At 43.1% G+C, this 21,211-nt stretch overlaps 2 protein-coding genes across 3 annotated transcripts; one reads left to right on the forward strand and one right to left on the reverse strand.

The window, feature by feature from the left end:
• Positions 1 to 547: 547 nt before the first annotated feature.
• LOC137370007 (uncharacterized) lies at positions 548 to 9,842 on the reverse strand. Of its 2 annotated transcripts, XM_068031924.1 has the most exons (3): positions 8,662 to 9,842; positions 7,962 to 8,018; positions 548 to 3,343 (listed from the first exon to the last, which is right to left on the reverse strand). In XM_068031924.1, the coding sequence occupies exon 3, from the start codon at positions 3,127 to 3,129 to the stop codon at positions 1,435 to 1,437; it is 1,695 nt and encodes a 564-aa protein (XP_067888025.1). In that variant the 5' UTR covers positions 3,130 to 3,343; positions 7,962 to 8,018; positions 8,662 to 9,842; the 3' UTR covers positions 548 to 1,434. The 2 variants fall into 2 exon arrangements, with proteins under 2 accessions (XP_067888025.1, XP_067888026.1); XM_068031925.1 differs by lacking the exon at positions 7,962 to 8,018.
• rrs1 (ribosome biogenesis regulator 1 homolog) lies at positions 9,401 to 11,773 on the forward strand. Its single transcript, XM_068031926.1, has one exon. The coding sequence runs from the start codon at positions 9,705 to 9,707 to the stop codon at positions 10,701 to 10,703; it is 999 nt and encodes a 332-aa protein (XP_067888027.1). The 5' UTR covers positions 9,401 to 9,704; the 3' UTR covers positions 10,704 to 11,773.
• The last annotated feature ends 9,438 nt before the right edge of the window (positions 11,774 to 21,211 follow it).

A 21,211-nucleotide genomic window follows, 5' to 3' on the forward strand; every position in this document is an offset into this window, starting at 1 on the left:
CTTCAGTGAAAGCCATGGAGCCACCTGCAACACTGTGGAGCAAGCAATCAGTCTCCTAAAGCAAAGATTTCGCTGCTAAGATTGCTCAAGCAGATCTCTACATTACACATCTGAGAGGGTGTCCATTTTTATGGTAGTTTGCTACGTCCTCCACAATGTTGCAACTCTGAGGGCTCAACCATTACCTCCTGGGATCAGGAGGCCATCTCAGGAGGAGAAGGAAAGGAGACCACCTCCACCATGAGCAAATGGATGGAGCGAGGAGGGCCATATTGTGAGACTTTGTAGTTGAAATAAACTCCCCACTACAATATGGACCCACCATTCCCTCACAGTACATTCATTTCGGATTCCCCATCACAAAGTCCCCTTGGCCAACATTATTAAATAAAGGCCAATAGCAAAAACCTTCACTCAACAATTTTATCCAGCAACACATCAATAATACATAAAAAAAACAGAACCAATCATCCTAGTGCATCTCCTTAATGCCAGTCTTGTATATACCTGTCGTGGAAATTCAATAATACAGACGGAGACTTCGAGATTCGCTGCTAGGAGTTTATTGACGTGATATCACGGAGAGTCTGTACAGTCTGCACTGTAAGCAGCACTCTCCCGAACAGAGAAGAGTGCTTACATTTATACACCAAAGTAAACGACTTTGCGCTATCAGTTCACATTCCTTGACATTAGTCATCTCAGACCCCATCAAGGGGCCCTACTTTCCTTATCATTAATCTCACAGAGATGGGTAGTATTGTTTGAAAAGAGCCCATTGTTCCAAATCACAAAGTGTTACCTGATTATACCACAAAGGAACAAATGTCCTGATAATTACAGGAATCACAGGCGTTCGCTAGTCTACGTGATTCCACATCATCAGCATTTACTTTTAACTATTTCATTCCTACTTAGCAAGCATTTACTTATTTTCCCCCGATTATTATTTTCTTCCACAAATCCCTCCTTGTTGATCTTTTAGATCAACACAACATTTCACACATTTGTATAATATTCCTGCTCGTAAGGCGGATGGTACCCTTGTGGGAGCGGTCGCATATTCACATTCTTTTTCATCATAATCATCCCTTTTTGCTCTGGTTTCTTCTTTTCTTTCTAACATCTTAGTAACTCTTCTCACTTTTCCCACTGATTCTGTGACTTGCACTATTAAATACTTCACTCTAACCCACATGATACAAATCAAAATCAACAATATTGCCGCTGCAACACATATCAGTACCATTGGGTGCACAAATAATGCTAACACACTGGAGGCTTTTGGTGACCAGCCTTCAAATACATCCCACCAATGGTGTGTTGTTAAACTCGTAATTTGATCAGATATTCTTACTAAGCCTTGCTCGTCATAATTCATTACTACTTTCAAATGTTGCAAATCTCTGCCTCTTTTCTTCAACATTTCCGATATTATACTATTATTTTTGTCAGATTTACCAAATTTACTGTGGGAGGTACATTTTTTACTCCCAACACAGTTCTCTTTTTATCTACATTGGTCCACCTTCCTAATTGGTATGTTTTATTGCTATGAGGATCATAGATGGTATACACATCCTTTATACATGTATTCAATGGGGGCTTCTTGAAAGTTCCATCTATATAGACTGGCCATACTCCACTAATACACACTTGATTTTGTCCTATTTCATGCAAGATGGTATCGTAGTTGGGTTTCAGGGTCCATTCACATGCTCCTTGGCTATGTTGCATGGAACATGGTTCATACACCGGAGTATGTAAAGGGCACACCTTTCCAAATGGCCAATCCTGGCAATCCACTGTCTCATGAGTTCTATTCTTTTGATCTACCCATTTCCCTATGAACTCTGGGTACCAAAAATTGTCTCCAAACAAGTGTGGCAAGACCAAAAACTGGCACCAAGTTTCAGCTTTTGATGAATTCACCACTTTCATGGTAAAATTACATCCCTTCGAATCACAGATAGTATGCCTCCGGTCTGGTCTTATTTCTAAATTACTTTGTTCGAAATTAAATAATTTTATCCAACTTCGGCTATGTCCTGATAGGGCAATTCGTTCCAATTCTGCCCGTAGCAGTTGCTTTGTTAGTTCTTCAAACATACACTGCGTATGATTATTCACTTTCTCTTGATCTTTCATCACATCCTTTTGCACCTTTGCTATCTTATCCGTTTGTTCCCATCTCATTTTATCAAACACCCATTGCGTTAGAACTGTTGCTGTCAAAATTTTGTCCCATCCATTACGTAATCTTATCACGTCCCCTGTTAGTCCTCCCACCTGTTGTATCTTATTTTGCAGCGTTTCTAAATCTATCGCATTGAGTGCCCCTAATCCTGTTCCCAGTCCACCTAATACCGTTCCTATATCTCTTTTTCCTCTTACCTCATTAAGCTTGGCCTGTATAGTTGAGACACTGCAATTTGGATTGTTTTTATTATTATATTGTACTTGTATTGTCAAATTTAAAGTGTAAGGGGAAACTAACACCTGAGTACAGGTGGAGTGTAATCTCTGTAGGTGACCCATAGGTGTTTCTTGCTGATTTGTCTTTCTTACGTAAAATAGTTGTACCATAGAGTTCCGATTACTTATGGGGGTGCTATTCTTGCATAAATACCAGTGGGTTGTATTTAGACTAATTTCTTCTTTTCCTGTTATGTTACTCATGCCTTCTGTACCATTGTATGCCCATTGGTGTTTCCATTGTCCGTCCTGCAATCTACTAATATTCCCATCCAGGCTACAAGCCATTTTCACCCCTTCTTTAAATTCTATCTTGAGTGTTACATTTTTTCCTTTACTGAGGGTAAACATAACCTTTCCGTGTCCCACCCACCTTCCACATCCTTTGCAGGTTCCAGTCCAATTACCTATTTCACAGAGGTTTCCAGCCTCACAAGTAAAACTTCCTTGCGTTCTAATTTTACTCCCCTGTCTCCAACCCATCTTCCCTGTCCATTCTGTTTTACCTTTTATCTGTGATAACTGAATACTATAGGTGGCCTTTACTACGGCCAAGCACCCAATTAGTAACAATATACTTTTCAGATTCATATTATAGTCTTTAAGCATGCATATATTATACCGAACAACACAAACAATATTAGTCCAGTCCATTCAAAATTCCACCCGGGAGGGCGGTAAGCGGGGGTCTTTCTGGGCAGCTAATTGCTACCCCAAGATCCTATCTTTTATGCTTTCTTCTTTTTCGATGTACTCTTATTCATCTGATTGATGTAATTTATACCGGGTGGCGTGTATCCAATCGGGCTTGTCCTTCAATTTAAGGACTGTCCGAGTTGTCAGTAGCACCAGGTATGGTCCTTTCCACCTAGGAGAAAAGGCATCTTTGTTTAGTGCTTTGATATAAACCTGTTCTCCTGGTTTAAAGGGGTGCATATTTCCTTCGGTGGGTCGCACCTGTGCCTCGCTGACTCTTTCATGTATTTTTCTTGCTGTTTCACACATGGCTTGAGCATATTTTAATGATTTTTCATCATTCCAAATTAATGCCACTTTTTCAGGTGTCATAGGAGGGCGCGTCCCCGTGGTCATGGGTCTACCCATTAGAATTTCATGGAAAGTCAGCCCAGTATTTCTATTTTTCTGATTCCTTAAACTGTACATTACAATGGGCATGGCGTCGGGCCATTTCATGTCATTTTGTTGGCACACTTTATTCAAAGCTGCTTTAATTTCTCCATTTACCCTTTCTACTATTCCTGATGACTGAGGTTGATATGGGATATGTAGTTTCCACTAGAAGCCTAAGGCTTCTGTTAAATCTTTTACCAATTTACTGGTGAAGTGGGTTCCTCTATTGCTATTTATTCCCATTGGTATTCCAAATCGAGGGATTTTTCCTTTAGCAGGGTATTTACTACTGTTCTAGCATCATCCCTCCTAGTAGGGTAGGCCTCTACCCATCTAGAGAACATGTCTACTATTACCAGTATATACTTATATCCTTTTGTTGGTGGCATGTGTACAAAGTCTATCTGTAAATTTTCAAAGGGCAGCTCAGGCTGGGGTAGATGGTCAAAGGTTGCGGGTGATTTTCCTCTATTATTTTGCTGACATATTAAACAAGTTCTAGCGACTTTTTCAGCTGTTACCGTTATTCCAGGCGCATACCATTGTTGAGACAATGAATGTACCATCCCTCCTTTTCCCATGTGAGCCTGGCCATGCGCCAGACGAGACAGGGGCAAAAACAAACTGCGGGGGCATGCAATTCGTCCATCTGGATGTTTCCAAACACCGGCTGACACATGGCATCCCGCCTTCTCCCAAGTACGTTTTTCTTGTACTGTCACCCGTTCTTGGGCTTGCTGAAGCGTTTCTAGATCGATAGTTGCAGGGGGTTCAAGTGCTGTATCACTTTTCACAGCCTGTATAAGAGGTTGTTGTAATGCAACATCTTTGGCAACATGATCAGCAAAGCGATTACCACAGGACACTTCGTCAGTGCCATGGGTATGGGCCTCGCACTTGATCACAGCAACTTTTTCTGGCAACTGAATGGCATCCAACAAGTGTATTACTAATGGCGCATGCTTAATTGATTTCCCAGAGGAGGTAATAAATCCTATATTTTTCCATAATTATTATTTTCTTCCACAATACCCTTGCCTGGCCAGTGCTCCTACACAGTGTTACCCCAGTGGCTACAGCATGGCTGGTGGAAGGCTGCTGACTTTCAATGGAGGAGACTGCAGATGGCCTTGCAGGACATTCTCAAGCTGCTCTGGGCCTTGAGGACCCAGCTTCAGACTGCACCACCTCAGCACGGGTGACAGCAGTCCGGGCTGGCTGGCTGAGAGTGGCAGTGGTGGGAGCAAAAATGTTGTCATCTTGACAGAGGACAGCAGCTTCATGTTTCACAATGCCATTGCCCCTTTGAGGACTGAAATCCGCAACCACGATGGGGCAGCTGTCTGTGCCTGGATGGCAACAGTCTGTGCTTGGACGGCAACAGTCTAAGCCTGGATACAAGCAGCCATGACTGCCGTCTGAGCTACTAAAGCTGTCCAGAGTGCTTGCAACCTGAGCTGGGACAGTTGTTGAAACACTCCTTCGCAACAGACTATTTAGAGTCCACCTTGGACAAGGGAGAAGTGCATGGAGAAGACTGGCCAATGGACTACCACAGGGTTCAGTGCTAGCCCCAATGTTGTTCAGCATATATACAAATGACCTGCCAACAACCACGTTTCGCAAGTTCATCTATGCTGCTAACATCTGTTGTGCGACCCAAGCTCCACCCTGGACCAGATCCTTAACAAAGATGCTACAAAGTTGACAGACTACTGCAGCACACGACATCTCACATCGAATCCCTCTAAAACCATATCCAGTGTATTTAACCTCCACAATGCCAGTGCCAAAAAGGAACATACTTGGGAGTGACTCTGGATAGGACTTTGTCCTTCTGGGAGCATCTGAAGAAAACAGGTCAAAACCAGAAACAACCTATTAACCAAACTTGCTGGATCTACATGGGGCACTGCTGCCACAACACTCTGACCTTAGCACTTGCTTTATCATACTCAGCAGCAGAGTACTGTGCACTTGTTTCGCATAGGTCATCACATACACACCTTGTTGATACTTAATTGAATACAGAGGACGCTGACAACACAGTGGAGGCCAGGGCAGATGCAACAGCCACTTATGGCCACATTACAATCAGGAAAATGAGGTGGCTACACAAACTTTATGTTTCCAACTGGGTGGGCAGCTCACGAATTGTGGCCTCCTCACCCCATGCCAATAATTGGGGACAGCAAATTTCTAGCTGCAAACGTTTGTGTTGTGGTTTCTGTGGATAAAGCAAACAGACGGGAGGTAAAATTCTCTCATAGGGAGGTAAACTTCTCTCATAGGCCATTCTGGATCTGTTTAAGATCAGCAGTCTCCAGGGCTTTCTTTGTTCCTTCTAGAAAATGAATTTTTTTGGTTCACACTGAGACAGACTGGCAGAGTTGCATGGAAAATATTCTTAGAATTGGCTTCAGGCTTCAGTAATTTCACAGGTCATGGTCATCGCCACATCCCCTTCATCCTGTGCGTTAATCAGTAGGCACACTATATTGGAACTGACCTTGCTGCATACAGTGTTCTTTACTTCTCTGAAGGAGCTGGCACACAGCTGGAAGGCGTCCTGCCTGGGTTCTGGGAGACCAAGTGTTCAGAAATGGAGACTTTAGTTAATTTTGCCAAGGGACTGGAGGTAGATGAGCAGCACCAAAAACTTGATTAACATCTTCTGGAATTCAGTTTATTTGGGTGAACATAATAAAGGACAGAACAAGTTTATTTTACCTTCTTGTTAGAAAAAACTATGTTTCTTGGCATTTTGTGGGGTGCTCAGGGGATGCAGGGTAACTGCTCCTGCTCTTCCCAGTAAGTTCGTTATCCTCTTGGTTGGCAGGCACTCAGTCGGGCTGATTTGCGTTAAGTGCAGCCCGCAATGGACAAACCAATATTGGAGAAGGCTCTTCAAGCAGGCAATAGGTCCCTATTTGCATGTGTAAAGTGTCTTAACACCTGCTTCAAAGTAGCAGTTAGTCCTGGAGTAGTGGCAGCAACACCCCAATGGCAGTTAATAAGAGAGGGTGCCCTATAAACTCACCTGAAGGTTTCAATCCCATCTGAGGCAATCAGTAAAATCATTTTTATCGTCTTCAGGGCAGTTCAGCTAATTTGGGAAACACGACACAACCTATGTCAAATGCACCTGCTTCTGATTTAGCTGTGGCAGGAGTCCAAGTAACCCATTCTTGAGAGGTGGGTCCGTGATTATGATATGGAAATGAGGCTCCATTCCTGATATTTTGGCAGCCTTTTGAATTTATCACGAGTTGGGCGGATTTCCCAGGGCTCAGGAAACTGGCAGCTAAAGGGAGGTGTGAGCAACCGGATACAGCAGCTAATGCGTGTTTGCCAGGCACAGCAGGAGTGCTGCCTCCAGCCCCAGCACATCAAACAAATCTTCTGCCACAATGAACTAACCATACCCTCAAACCACAAGGTCTCCCAGTCACCCCCCCCCCCCCCCACTTCCCGACTGCAGGTCCGACTCCCCCACCCCGCCCCCCCTCTCCACCACCCCATGATGTTTCCCAGTTGCCGATGACCATCTCCAAAGGTCCTGTCTACAGCTGGTTTTCCTGCCCGGCAGCTGGCCAGCCTGTTAATCTGGCCAGCTGGCAGGCAGGACTGGAGTAAAACAATGATAACGTGGTCCTGCTATTAAATTTGGCAGGACATTCGAGCGCCCAAACATTTCCAGGCTTCCTGCCTCACCCCCGTCACCCACAAGCAGATGCCCCTGCTCCTTCTTGTAACTATCAGGGCCAATGATTCTGAAAGGCATGGCTTTATTGCCACCAATTGTTGGAAAAGTGCAACTGCATCATACACATCACTACCATTTATGATAAACATTGGCTGGGACACAGAAATCTCCTTGTTGCTTCAAAGCTGGAATACTGTTTAAAAACTGACTCTGTTTAACCATTGCTTATCAATGTTTCTCATTCACATCCTGCTGCCACGTTTTAGCTTTTAAAAACATTCTAGTTAGAGACCATTTTGTATGGACAATCAGCACATGTTTGACCCCAATAACATAACGAATGAGGATTTCTGCCTGCAGTGCACTGACTACATCTGTGACGGTACCAATGCTGAGGGAAAAAAGCCCATCTTAATAGTAGCTTTGATTAAATAAGTTCTTCAGAGATGCCAACATTGAAAACATCAAAATATTGATATTATTATATGATCATTATCATTACCTGGCAACAGCCCATTGATTGGGGGAGGAGGGGGGTTACTTTTTTTTCTCATAGATCATTCCTTTTCTTAGACCTTCTTACTTTCCTTAAAACTTCCTTAATTCTCACACATTTTCTTTAAAAAAAAAATTGTACCAAAGCAGTGACCTTTTTGTTCTTCTCTTCTCAGTGCAGACTCTGATGGTTTTCTGGAATTATATTCCCCTTACCAAACAAAAACAAAATTTATTTATTTTATTTAGAGATACAGCATTGAAACATGCCCTTCGGCCCACCGAGTCTGTGCCGACCATCAACCACCCATTTATACTAATCCTACATTAATCCCATATTCCTAACACATCCCCACCTTCCCTCAATTCCCCTACCACCTTGAGCAATTTAATCAACAAAAATCTAATCTAATTGCTAAAAGAAATCCTGGATGTAGCCTTAGTTCTTCTTCTGAATGAGTACCTTACTCTCTTAAATTATACATAAGTGGATGAAATGATTGTATATTTTGCTAAAAAAAATGAAACTCTAGTTTTATTATTGGTGATTTGGGCAAGTTATTATTCTATTTTCTATTTGTCTGCACTGTATGATTGAATGCATGGAAGATACTAAAACCTTTCTATCCCCAGGATGGCATAGATGGAGGTAATTCAGCCCCTGTTTTTCAATCACACCCTGGTGCCACATTTTAGCTTTTTAAAACATTCCAGTTAGGAACAACTTGGAATGAACATGTTGTGTGGGCAATCTCCACATGAAGTTTTATCCCAAAAACATTTCATGCATAGACCCATTTATTGAACATTATCGCAAATAGTAAATAATGTGCATTTATATATTGCCTTATTACCTCGTAGGAATGTCCAAAAGGGTTTTTCAACCAATGAATTACTTTTGAAGCACAGTCACTGTTAATACATTCGCGCCCGGGTGTCCCTGGAGATGGAGTATGCAGTGTCCGCCGGTTCGCATGAGGCCTTCCACAACCGGTGAGCGCCAAAGGGGCTGGAGTGCATCATAGATGCAGGCAATGCTATTTTAATTTGAGTATTTGTTTTATTTATTTCAATTTTAATAATGTTATTTTATAAAATGTATATAAAGGGGGCCTGAGGAATAAAGGCCCCCTCAACAAAAATAAATAAAAGGGATCGGGGTATAAAGGCCACCTTAAAAAAAAACAGGGTTAGACACAGAAAAGTAAAGCTCCCCCTAAAAAAAAGTTAGAAAAAAGTCACTGTTAAATAAGAAAATGTAACAGCCAATATGTGCATGGTAAAGTCCCACAAACATTAGTGAGCAGTTAATCTGTTTCTGGTGGTGTTAGTTGAGATATTAACCAGGATACTGGAAGAGCTCTTTTCAAATAGTACTATAGACCTATTTAACTGTGCTCAGAGCAATACTATACAAATCAAAAAGACTTTATAATATAATTTATAATCCCCGTCCAAAAGCACTTATTTCTATACAAAATCCGGTAGTGATCGTTTAACCTTGCAGTTTAAAATCTGTTAAAGAAGGTACTCATTTCCTGTCAGTGCAATCTGGCTAGTTATTTGTGTGCGTGTCTCAGCGTGTGCCCAATGGAAGACGATCACTTTTGAGGAGGTCATATTGAAGATGAAAAGTCAATGCTGCAGTGAGTCAGGCCAGGACTCCAGGCTCAGTTAGGAGGCTGTACAACTGATGCTGCGATCTCTTTCTTTCACTCAACTATGGGACTTGACAATGCAAGGTTTAAGCAGATGATGGGTTAGAGTAAAGGCCAACAGTCGGTATCTCTGCTTTTCGGTTGGTGACCCTGATTGGTCAGTTGGGGAGGGAGGAGGAAGTAGCGTAGCGGAAGTGATCGTTTAACCTTGCAGGCCTCACCTCGTGTTGTGGGTGAAGATGGCGACACGGATTGAGGATGTGTTGGCTGAAGCGGAGAGGTCCGGTGGGACCGTGCGGTCTATTCATGTGGAGAAGCAGCTGGAGCTCCAGTTGGATCTGGGCAATCTGGCGGCGCTGGACACAAACCCTCTGAACGGTCTCCAGTTCCGACAGGACCCTGAGGAGTTCCTGCGTTCGCTGGCCCGCGACAACACGCAGCTGCTGCTCAACGCCGTCTGGCAGCTGCCCAGTGAGCGGCTACAGGAGGGCATCGTGGCCAAACTACCCCAGCCCACCACACTGATCCCCCGCGAAAAAGCGCTGCCCAAACCCCGGCGGCCCACCCGCTGGGAAGAATTCGCCAAACTCAAGGGGATCCAGCAGAAAAAGAAAAGCAACTTGGTCTGGGACAAGGAGAAGAAGGAATGGCGGCGTCGCTGGGGCTACAAGAGAGCCAACGATGAGACCAAAGAGTGGGTTATTGAAGTGCCCGAGAACGCAGATCCCAATGAGGATCAGTTTGCAAAACGTGTTACAGCCAAAAAAGAAAGGGTGGCGAAGAACGAGCTGAATAGGCTGCGCAATATCGCCAGAGCTCAGAAGAATAAAGTGCCAGGCATGGGACTCGTCCCCACCGGTCAGCCAAGCAAGGCTGAGCTAAGTAAAGCCATTCATGTGGCTAAGACCTCCACAGCTTCAGTTGGCAAATTTCAGGATAAGTTACCTAAAGAAAAAGAGCAGAGGAATGTTGGCAAGAAGAGGAAATTCCAGCCACTGATCGGAGATTTTTCAGCTGAGAAGCAGAAACAGCTAGAACTTTTAAAAATTATGTCCAGCAAGAAACCAAAACTGGACCTCACAAAAGCTGTAAATAGGCAACTTCGTGAAGATGATCAGGAGCAGGCGGCAAAGCGAAAGAAAATGTCAAAAGGCAGGAAAGGAGGAAAAAGTAATCGAAAGGGAGGGAAAGGACAGGATCGGAAATCAGCTATGAAACAGCGAGGAAAGAGAAAATGAACCATTGAGAACTGTTGTTTAAATATTGTACTTCTGACTTCAACGAACATTCTATTTTTGAGAGGAGGTATCTGGTCCGCAATATGGTCTGATAGCTTTGTTTTTCATGAACTTAAAATAAACTAAACGATGTTGTATTTCATGTGGTATATGTATCTATAACTATATGTTAGTGGAAAATTATAGTTTTTGCAAGAGATGACTTGCATTTGTACCCACAGCCAGTCTTTTGAGTGGTTCAAGGCTCGTTACTGTAACCTTATATGTAGTTGGTTGCTACCAAAAGGAGGGCCACATTTAAATCACTTTACCTTGTGGGGCATTCAGTTACAGTAACCAACAACTCTAAAGATTGAAAGTGCTGGAAATATACAGCAGGTCTGGCAGCATCAGTGGAGAAAATGTTAACGTTTCAGGTCTGTGACGTTTCATCCAGTTCCAACGAAAGATCACAGACCTGAAACGTTAGCACCTGTGGAGAGAAAAAGAGTTGTCAGACCTGTGTATTTCTGCTTTTATTTTGGGTTTCCAGCATCTATTATTTTGCTTTTGTTTCTCTTAAGATTGTTTCAAAGGCAAACAATGAGTATGTAAAGCAAGAGGGCAGCATCACTTTCCATGTGAATTGGCAGCTCTGTTGATAGGGAGAAGTTATTTATCTTTGGGATAGTTTGTATATATGTTGTATAAAAACCTTGTTAATTTAAAAAAATACTCATAATTCTAAACTTGAAAGGACTATGTGGATTAGGAGCGTCAGCTTAAATTTTGTGCTTACGTTTCTGGAGTGGACTTTGAGCCCACAATTTGAGGTGGGAGTGCTAGCCACTGAGCCCTGACTGACCACTCAGCCCAACTATTTTGAGTCTACTTCCTGGAAATCCACTCCTATGTTACTGACCAGGATTACTATCTCAGACAAATAGAAAGAAAGAACTTGTGATTCTATAGTGCCTCATTACATCATCAGGACATCATAGCCAATATGTTTAATTAAGAAATTGCCTTCACTAGCATTAGCTGTTAACATTGTACTTTAAAATGACGAGTACAAAATGACCATAATTCAGCACCACATTTACCACTTTCTTGTCCTCTTCTATTTACTTTGACTCTTCACCTACATTTCTTAATTTTGCTTACCAAGCCATAGTCCTACCTCATTTACTGTTTGTGCGATTTTTGTTCTACGCAATTGCCTACACGGGTTACTATAAAAATAATAAATCGGCTGTGATGCTCTGAGGATTTCAGTCTTCAAGGGAAAAGAGGAAAAGTGTTGAAATTACTTCCGTTTTCAGTTCAGTTATTCATGAATTGTGTGCCTTTGCAGGTCACCAAAGAATAAGTACAGAAAGAATTCTACACTCTGAAGTGAAATATTCTGTTTGAAGCATTAAAAGTTATGATTTTTCATAAGTTGCATCATATGGAAAATGAAGAGCTGTATTTGTATAATACTTTCAAAACAGCATGCTGTTTACAAGACATTAGGGGGGAGGTAGAGTTGTCCATCTAAGAGCAATAAGAATGATTCCATTTTTTCCAAGATGCATTACAGATAAAATAAGAAGCTGGTTGGAGAGAGACTGGAGGAGGTGGCTGAAGACTAGGTTGAAAAGTTGGATTTGAGATGCTAGAGGACTGTGAAATAGAGGCAGAGGGGATTCGAGTCATTACAGCACAGGAGGAGGCCATTCGCCCCATCAAGTGCATGCAGGCTCTCTACAGTAATCTAGTCAGTCCCATTCACCCGCTCTATCCCCAATAGAGTCATAGAATAGAGTAGAAAGGGAGTTCCATAGAGTAGGACTGCGGCAATTGAAAGCTGTGCCAGTGATGGGGCAGATTAGGGGAATGCACAGAAGGCAACAGTCAGAGGATTAAAGGGTGGTGGCGGGGCTGTACGGTTTTAGGAGGTTGCAAAGCTAGGGAGGAATGAGGTTATAGAGCGTTTTGAAGACGAGGACAGTGTTCCAGATCTTGGAGTCAGCGGCAACATGACAGCTCTTGCTGCTGACCTTGAAAGCTGCCCACAAAGATCTTGTGATCTCTGTGGTGTGGATTCTCCCTTTCCCAATGTTAAGTTGAATCTGGGGCCAGGTCAGTGATTTCGATGTGTCTAGCAACAGTGATGACATCATGCAGGGAAGCAACCAATCACATTGAAGACAGTTAAAAGCGTAGTTTATTCACTTTCTGATATTTTAGAGAGCGAAATAAAGATTGGGACATGCACATGGGATTGAGGTAGAAGCTGAAATATAAACACTTTTTTTAAAAAAAAAAAAGCATGGATTTCTGCATTTTAGTTGCACATGTGCAGATTACAGAACTGCTGTCGGACTTGAGTAATGATGGTGACGCTGAAAATTTCACTGCTATTACTCTTGTAAAATCTGGGTCCAAGCATTTTGAGCTAGATGCCTTTTGAGGGCAGCAAGGATGGGGATAATGGACAAATGAGAGTGTAAGACAGAATGCAGGCAGCTACACTAGACAAATTAGTGTTTTTCCAAGATGGTTAATGGAAGAACTGTAAAGACAGCATTAAAGTCTGCAGATAGGAAAAATGTGGATAGGGATTTTAGTGTTGGGGAGGCCTACAGAGACAGGCAATGCTGCAAAGGTGGAAGTATGTGGTCTTGGTGATGGACAACATGTGGGATATAATACGCATTTGATATCAGTTGTCTGTAGGCGGTGTATAGCTCAGAGAGAGTACACTTTGTCAATGTACTATTATTACAAAGAACAGCCAATGCTGCCTTTGAACCAGCTGTCAAAACGTATGTTGGGTGGGGGGGTTGGCAGGAAGAGGAATTGCCCTTTTCTCTCTTTGTGCTCTGTCCAATAGTAACGTTGACATGATTATTCCCCTCTTCACTGTTTAGTTGTGTACTTTCTATATGATCTTTTCTAATACACGTTACACCCCAATATCCTACCTGAAATTATTAGTAATCCTATAATCCATTCATACCCTGTAACTATAGCCAGGTTTCCACTGCACCAAGTGCGGTCAGGCTCCGAACTTATGTCACTTAACAGGCCACAACTGTCTCCTGATCTTTTAGACTCTTGTTCTGTGTGAAGGTGACAACTCTGAATTGGGAACTTCTGTCACAGCTGATATGTACTTGGACTTCACATATCAAAACCGGCTCACACAACCTGACCTTAACCAAGCCAAGAGATTGCACAAATGGCACCGGGTTGTTTTGGGGCACTTCTCTCAGGGCACATTGTCCTAAACTCAGCTAAGCACCAACATTACTAAACCACTCCTTGTGTACGGGCTCAGTGAAGGAGAGCTTTTGTAGAATGATAGAAATTACAGCACAGAAGGAGGATATTCATCCCCCAGTGCTGGGGCTGTTTCCTGGAACCCCATTCCCCTCTTTTTATACTTTCCAGTTCAAAAACCCTCCTTCTCTCTGTTCCCTTGGTTCTTCCAGTGAGAGTCGTTAGTTTCAATCCTCTTGTTCCTCATTTGCTCGCCAGTGTCAACTGTGGTTCAGTTGGTAGCATTCTCTTCTCTGATTCAGAAGTTTGTGGGTTCAAGTCCCAATGCAGGGCTTGAGCACACCAATCTAAGCTAACACTCCAGTGCAGTACTGAGGGAGTGCTGCATTGTCAGATTTGCTACTTTTCAGATGAGATGTTAAAACCAAGGCCCTGTCTGTGCGCTCTCAGGTCGACGTAAAAGATCCCGTGGCACTATTTCAAAGAAGAGCAGGGGAGTTAACCTGGCCAATATTTATCTCGCAAATCAACATCACAAAACAGAACATTTGGTCATTATTATACATTACATTATTACACTACATGGCTGTTTGTGGGAGTTTGCTACCATATTACCTACAATACAACAGTAATTACACTTCAAAGAAAGTACTGCATTGGCTGTAAAGCACTTTGGGACATCAGGTGGTCATGAAAGGCGCTATATAAGGTGGTCATTGGCGGCGCAGTGATTAGCACCGCAGCCTCACAACTCCAGTGACTCGGGTTTGGTTCTGGGTACTGCCTGTGCAGAGTTTGCAAGTTCTCCCTGTGACCGCGTGGGTTGCGCCGGGTGTTCCGGTTTCCTCCCACAGCCAAAGACTTGCAGGTTGATAGGTAAATTGGCCATTGTAAATTGCCCCTAGTGTAGGTAGGTGGTAGGAGAATGGTGCGGATGTGGTAGGGAATATGGAATTAATGTAGGATTAGTATAAATGGGTGGTTGTTGGTCGGCACAGACTCGGTGGGCCGAAGGGCCTGTTTCAGTACTGTATCTCTCCATGACTCTATGAATGCAAGTTTTTTTCCAGTGGAAACAATCTTAGTATTTACCCATTACTTTGCCTTCATCTGCCCGTGATCTATGTTCTGGAATCTATCCCCGAACCCTACTGCCTCTCTATCTCCCTCTCCCTTTAAAACCCACCTTAAAACGCACTTATTGGTCATGTCACCCAATATCCACGTCTTTGACTTGCCATCCAGTTTTTTCTTACACCTTTCATCAAAACAGGACAAAGTTAGAGATGTAAAAAGTTTCAAGCAAGTATACAGGCAGAGAAAGGGGAGAAAAAGAATAACAGACTTGGATTTATATAGGGCTTTTCATGACCAGCAAAAAGTGCGTAACACCCAATGAGGTTCTGATGAAAGGTTATCAACCTGAAATGTTAGCTCTGTTTCTCCACAGATGCGGTTTGACCTGCTGGGTATTACCCCCATTTTCGGTTTTATTACAACCGATGAAGTACTTTTGCTCCCTATATCTCATGATTCCCTGGGAGACCAAAATTCTGTCTATCCCAGACACAAATATATTCAACGATGTAACACCCACTATCCTCTAGGGTAGAGAATTCCAAAGATTCCAAAGTACGGAAAGTCCTCATCAGGGAACTCCTCTTTGCTGACGATGCTGCTTTAACATCTCACACTGAAGAGTGCCTGCAGAGTCTCATCGACAGGTTTGCAGCTGCCTGCAATGAATTTGGCCTAACCATCAACCTCAAGAAAACGAACATCATGGGGCAGGACGTCAGAAATGCTCCATCCATCAATATTGGCGACCACGCTCTGGAAGTGGTTCAAGAGTTCACCTACCTAGGCTCAACTATCACCAGTAACCTGTCTCTAGATGCAGAAATCAGCAAGCGCATGGGAAAGGCTTCCACTGCTATGTCCATACTGGCCAAGAGAGTGTGGGAAAATGGCGCACTGACACGGAACACAAAAGTCTGAGTGTATCAGGCCTGTGTCCTCAGTACCTTGCTCTATGACAGCGAGGCCTGGACAACGTATGTCAGCCAAGAGCGACGTCTCAATTCATTCCATTTTCGCTGCCTCCGGAGAATACTTGGCATCAGGTGGCAGGACCGTATCTCCAACACAGAAGTCCTCGAGGCGGCCAACATCCCCAGCTTGTACACACTACTGAGTCAGCGGCGCTTGAGATGGCTTGGCCATGTGAGCCGCATAGAAGATGGCAGGATCCCCAAAGACGCATTGTACAGCGAGCTCGCCACTGGTATCAGACCCACCGGCCGTCCATGTCTCCGCTATAAAGACGTCTGCAAACGCGACATGAAATCCTGTGACATTGATCACAAGTCGTGGGAGTCAGTTGCCAGCGTTTGCCAGAGCTGGCGGGCAGCCATAAAGACGGGGCTAAAATGTGGCAAGTCGAAGAGACTTAGTAGTTGGCAGGAAAAAAGACAGAGGCGCAAGGGGAGAGCCAACTGTGCAACAGCCCCGACAAACAAATTTCTCTGCAGCACCTGTGGAAAAGCCTGTCACTCTAGAATTGGCCTTTATAGCCACTCCAGGCTCTACTTCACAAACCACTGACCACCTCCAGGCGCTTACCCATTGTCTCTCGAGATAAGGAGGCCCAAAAGAAGAAAAAAGAAAGAGAATTCCAAAGATTCACAATCTTTTTGAGTGAAGAAATTTCTCCTAATCTCAGCCCTGAATCATCATCCCTTTATGCTCAGACTGTGCCCCGTGTTTTAGATTCCCTGACCAGTAGAAATAACCTCTCTTGTGTCGACCCTGTCAAGCCCCTTCAGAATCTTATAAGTTTAAATGAGATTACCTCTCATTCTTCTAAACTGTGGAGAGTATAGACCCAATTTACTCAGCCTCTCATCATAGGACAACCTTTTCATCCCAGGAATCAATCTAGTAAACCTCTGATCTACTGCAAACCTCCAAAAATAATTCGGTAATGACCAGATAATCTGTTTTTGTGATGATCATGGGATAAATATTGGCCAGGACACAGGGAATAACTCCCCTGCTTTTCTTCGAAACAGTGACATGGGATCTTTTATGTCCACCTGAGAAGCAAACAGGGTCTGTGTTTAACTTCTCAACCGAAAGAAGGCACCTCTGACAGTGTAGCACTCCCTCAGTGCTGCACTGGAGTGAGCCTTGAATTTTGCGCTCAAGCCCTCGTGGGACTGGAGGAGAGAGCAAAAGGAGAGATCTGTGATGAGATGAATGGCAGGAAAGGTTATGTGACTGTTGTAGGGAATTGCCAAGTGCAAAGGCACCTGCAGTAAATATCATACTGTTTAAATGTTATTTGAGTAACCAGTAACATATAATCTTAGTGAACAGTGAGGAGGTTGCAAAGCACCATGGGGCTCAGTTAACTTGACCACATTCCACAGGAGCTGAATAATCCAATCTCAAACAAAAGCTAATTAAATGAAAAGCAGACGTCCTTGTGGAATGCTGACAAAGGTACCAGCCTGTAATGAGGTTAAGATAAGGTGGGATGCGTTCATGAGAACCAAGGATGATAGATAAGGGGGAATGGAAAACATCATGGGCTGGTCATGCAGCCCCTCTATGCCTAGTAACCGCTTCTATTGGCTCTAATAATCAATGTATATAATCTATAATCGTTGTGATTGGACCATGTCCGGCCGTGATGGGCTGAGTAACTGTTTGAAAATGTATAAGTATGGATGATTTTCCTTTGTTCAGTGGAGAGGTATCTGGACAGCCCAGTGACCTACTCCCCGCTGGCGTAACTAAATAAACTGTTTGACATTGGAGCAGACCTGAGTGTCGAGTGATTCTTCTAGATTCATTCCCGCTAACATGACTAAAGAGATGAGGGAGTGGGACAAGTAAAACAAAAGATGGGTCTAGAAGTGCAAATGGGAATTGCAGAATCACCACCAACAGCTGCTGTCTGGGGGAAAAAATGGGGTAGTGGTTATGATCTGAAATTGCTGAACTCGGTGTTGAAGGTTGTAAAGTGCCTAATTGAAAGATGAGGTGCTGTTCCTTGAGTTTACATTGCGCTTCATTTGTTCACTGTCGGAGGCTGAGATTAAACTGGGAGTGGGATGGAAAATTAAAATGACAGGCAACTGGAAGTTCCTGGGTCAGGCTTGTGGTTCTGCAAAACAATCACCCAATCGGCATTTGGTCTCCAATGCAAAGGAGACTGCATTGTGAGCAGCGAATACAGTATACTAAATTGAAAGAAGTACAAGTAAATCATTGTTTCACCTGGAATGAGTTGGCCCTGGACAGTGGGCATGGAGGAAGTACGAGGGCAAGTGTTGCATCTCCTATGCTTGCACAGGATGGGCCATGAGAAGGGGAGGGGTTGTTGGTGATTCAGGAGTGGACCAGGGTGTGGCAGAGAGAACAGCCCTTTTGAAATGGTGAAAGGGGAAGGTAAGATATGTTTGGTATCATCTCTCGGAAGGTTGCAGAAATGGAGAAGGATGATTCAGTTGAATGTGGAAGGTATGGACAAGGGGAACCCTATCATGGTTCTGGGATGGAGTAGAAGGGATTACAGCAGAATTGCAGGAAATGGGAGAGACAGGGTGAAGGACCCTGTCAACCATGGTGGAGGGGAATCCTCGGTTGAGGAAAAAGGAAGACACATTGGAAGCACTGGTATTGAAGATCGTATCATCAAAACAGATGCAACGGAGTCAGAGAAATTGGGAGAATGGAATAGAGTCCTTGCAGGAAGCAAGTTGAAAGGAGGTGTAGTCAATATAGTTGTGCAAGTCAGTGAGCTTACAGTGGATATTGGTTGATAACCTGTTTCCAAAAATAGAAAAGTGGAGGAAGGGAAGTGAGCAATCGAAGATGGACCACATGAAGATGAGAGGAAGGTGGAATTTGGAAGCAAAGTTGCTGAAATATTCCAGTTTGTGGCGAAAACAGGAAATGGCACCAATACTGTTAACAAAGAGAGGGGGCCTGAATAGTATTGGAAAAAAAATATTCCACACATCCCACAAAAAAGGCATGCATTGTTAGGACCCATATTGTACCCATAGCAATACCTTTTATATGGAGGAAGTGAGTGGAGTTAAAGGAGAAGTTCTTCAAAGTAATAACAAGTTCAGCCAGGTGGAGGAGGATGGATGGAGATTGGTTGGACCTCAGTTCAAGGAAGAAGCGTAGGAATTTCAGATCAAACTGGTGGGGGATGGAGGTGTAGAGGGATTTGGAACTCCATGGTGAAAAGGAGATGGTTAGGACCAGAAAACTGGAAACTGTTATAATGGCATAGGGCTTCAGAAGAGTTACAGATGTAGGTGAGAAGAGAAAGGGGGCAAAGTGAGTGTTCTGACCGGATGAGAAGTGGTCTAGGGGCTCCCTCTCAGCCTTTGCCTCGTTTAACCGTAACAGTTTAATTTTCAGAACACCATATTTTAGCTCCCCCTCAGTAAATCCTTGTTCACTTTCCAATTGTAAGGCAAAGAAATCAATTAGACCTGTTTTCTCAGATTTAAACAAGAAAGGTGGAAGTTTATTAACCTTAAACTCTAATCCGGTTAACGACTATGAATACGCGATGCGACCACACTAGCATGCATAAGCGATAAACACACACACAGATAGAGACAGAAAAAGTAGAAAGACTAAAGCGGATAAGTTTGAGGAAATAGCTGGGTTGTAATTACAGTCCTTTGAATTCGATGTGGAGTCTTTGGTTGTCAGTAAGTCCTGCTGTTCATTGGGGCCCAGTGCACGCTTTAACTTGTTCCAATGTAGGAGTCTTTTTTCTCGAGGTTTAAGCAACTTCAGTGGGTCCAGAGGTTTGTGAGAAAGTGAGACAGAGCCAGCCAGGAGAGAGGCTCTCTTTTTCCAGGTTCAGTTGCAATCTGCAGTCTGTCTTCAAACTGTCTTGTGAGCACAATTCAAAACTCCAAGTTGGCCAGCAAGTTAGTCATGTGACTAACCCCTTATTTAGGAACAACCGCTCCTGTGGTTTGTGGATTTCAAAGTTCTTGTTTGGGGAGGGGGGAGGGGGTAGTGCTGTCTCTTACACCAATAAGATGTGGATCACCATTGCCCAGACCAATCTCTGTTAATTGAATCAGTGAGCATTCCCATTGTCTTTTGCTAGGCGGCCACTTTTAGTATGCAAATGTCATCCAGCTAAATGTCTGGTGATCTCTTTAAAGAAATCATTTCTTCACTCCCGCAACAGTTTAAAATTAATGTTCATATGATGAAATTAATAGCTTCATTCTTGGCAAGTGAGGGTCTTCATGACAGGAGAAAGTGAAACAGAAATAGTTGACCAATCTTTACATTTGAGGTTGTTCTTCATGAGAGCACTCCACCAATGTGATCATCTAAATGTCCAGATACTGGTTTTCATTAACTTTCAACTGTGTAGCTCTCATCAATAATGCATAAATGCTTTATAACTAGGGGTCTAATCTGTACATATGCTCCTTAATACTACACTATCATCACTTATGCCAATGAGTTACAAAGTAAAACTTCAACACACCCTACCCTGGATGCAATATCCGCATTTTCAGCTCCTCCTACACCACCGTCCAGAGCCCTAAACATTCAGGTGTGACATTATAATTTGCTTGTACTTTCTCTGGGAAACTTGTTATGACCTCTGTTGAGACCATTAACTTTAAAACAAGAGATATGAACTCCCCAGACCAATTAAAGAATTGCACAAGTTTTAAGACTTTTACTATAATAATTAAATTAAAAATCAACATTAACTAAACAGTACTTAGTAGGTAGCTAATACATTAAATTACAGATTACTATTTCCCATTAACTTATTAAAACACTTGAAGCCCCCACACCTCATTTATATGTTACAGTGTTTTCATTCAAGTTGGTAGCTTTGCAGTTAAAAGTCCCAAACTCCTGCCAGTTGGATCTCCCAGTCCTTAACAAAGCCAATGTCCTCTTTGCTCACTTCTACCGAGCACACACAACTTGGATTTGCATTAATAAGGCAATCTCTGGTGACCCTGTTGGTCTTTTCTCCTCCACAAACCTTGACTTTCGAACCGGGTTCAAATATTAGCAGCCTTTCAATTTATCAGTGTTCTGAGAGCAGTTGTTTTCTCTTTCTTCTTAGACTGTGCAGCTTCTGCTGGTTTCTTTGTGTCTTCCTTTCTTTCTTACAGCCTGTTGAATTTATCCAGAATCACTGTCAATAGCCGTTTTCCTTTTACAATATTCAGAGTCCATACTTT

The sequence above is a fragment of the Heterodontus francisci genome, chromosome 5 (genome assembly GCF_036365525.1).
Source record: "Heterodontus francisci isolate sHetFra1 chromosome 5, sHetFra1.hap1, whole genome shotgun sequence".
NCBI lineage: Eukaryota > Metazoa > Chordata > Chondrichthyes > Heterodontiformes > Heterodontidae > Heterodontus > Heterodontus francisci.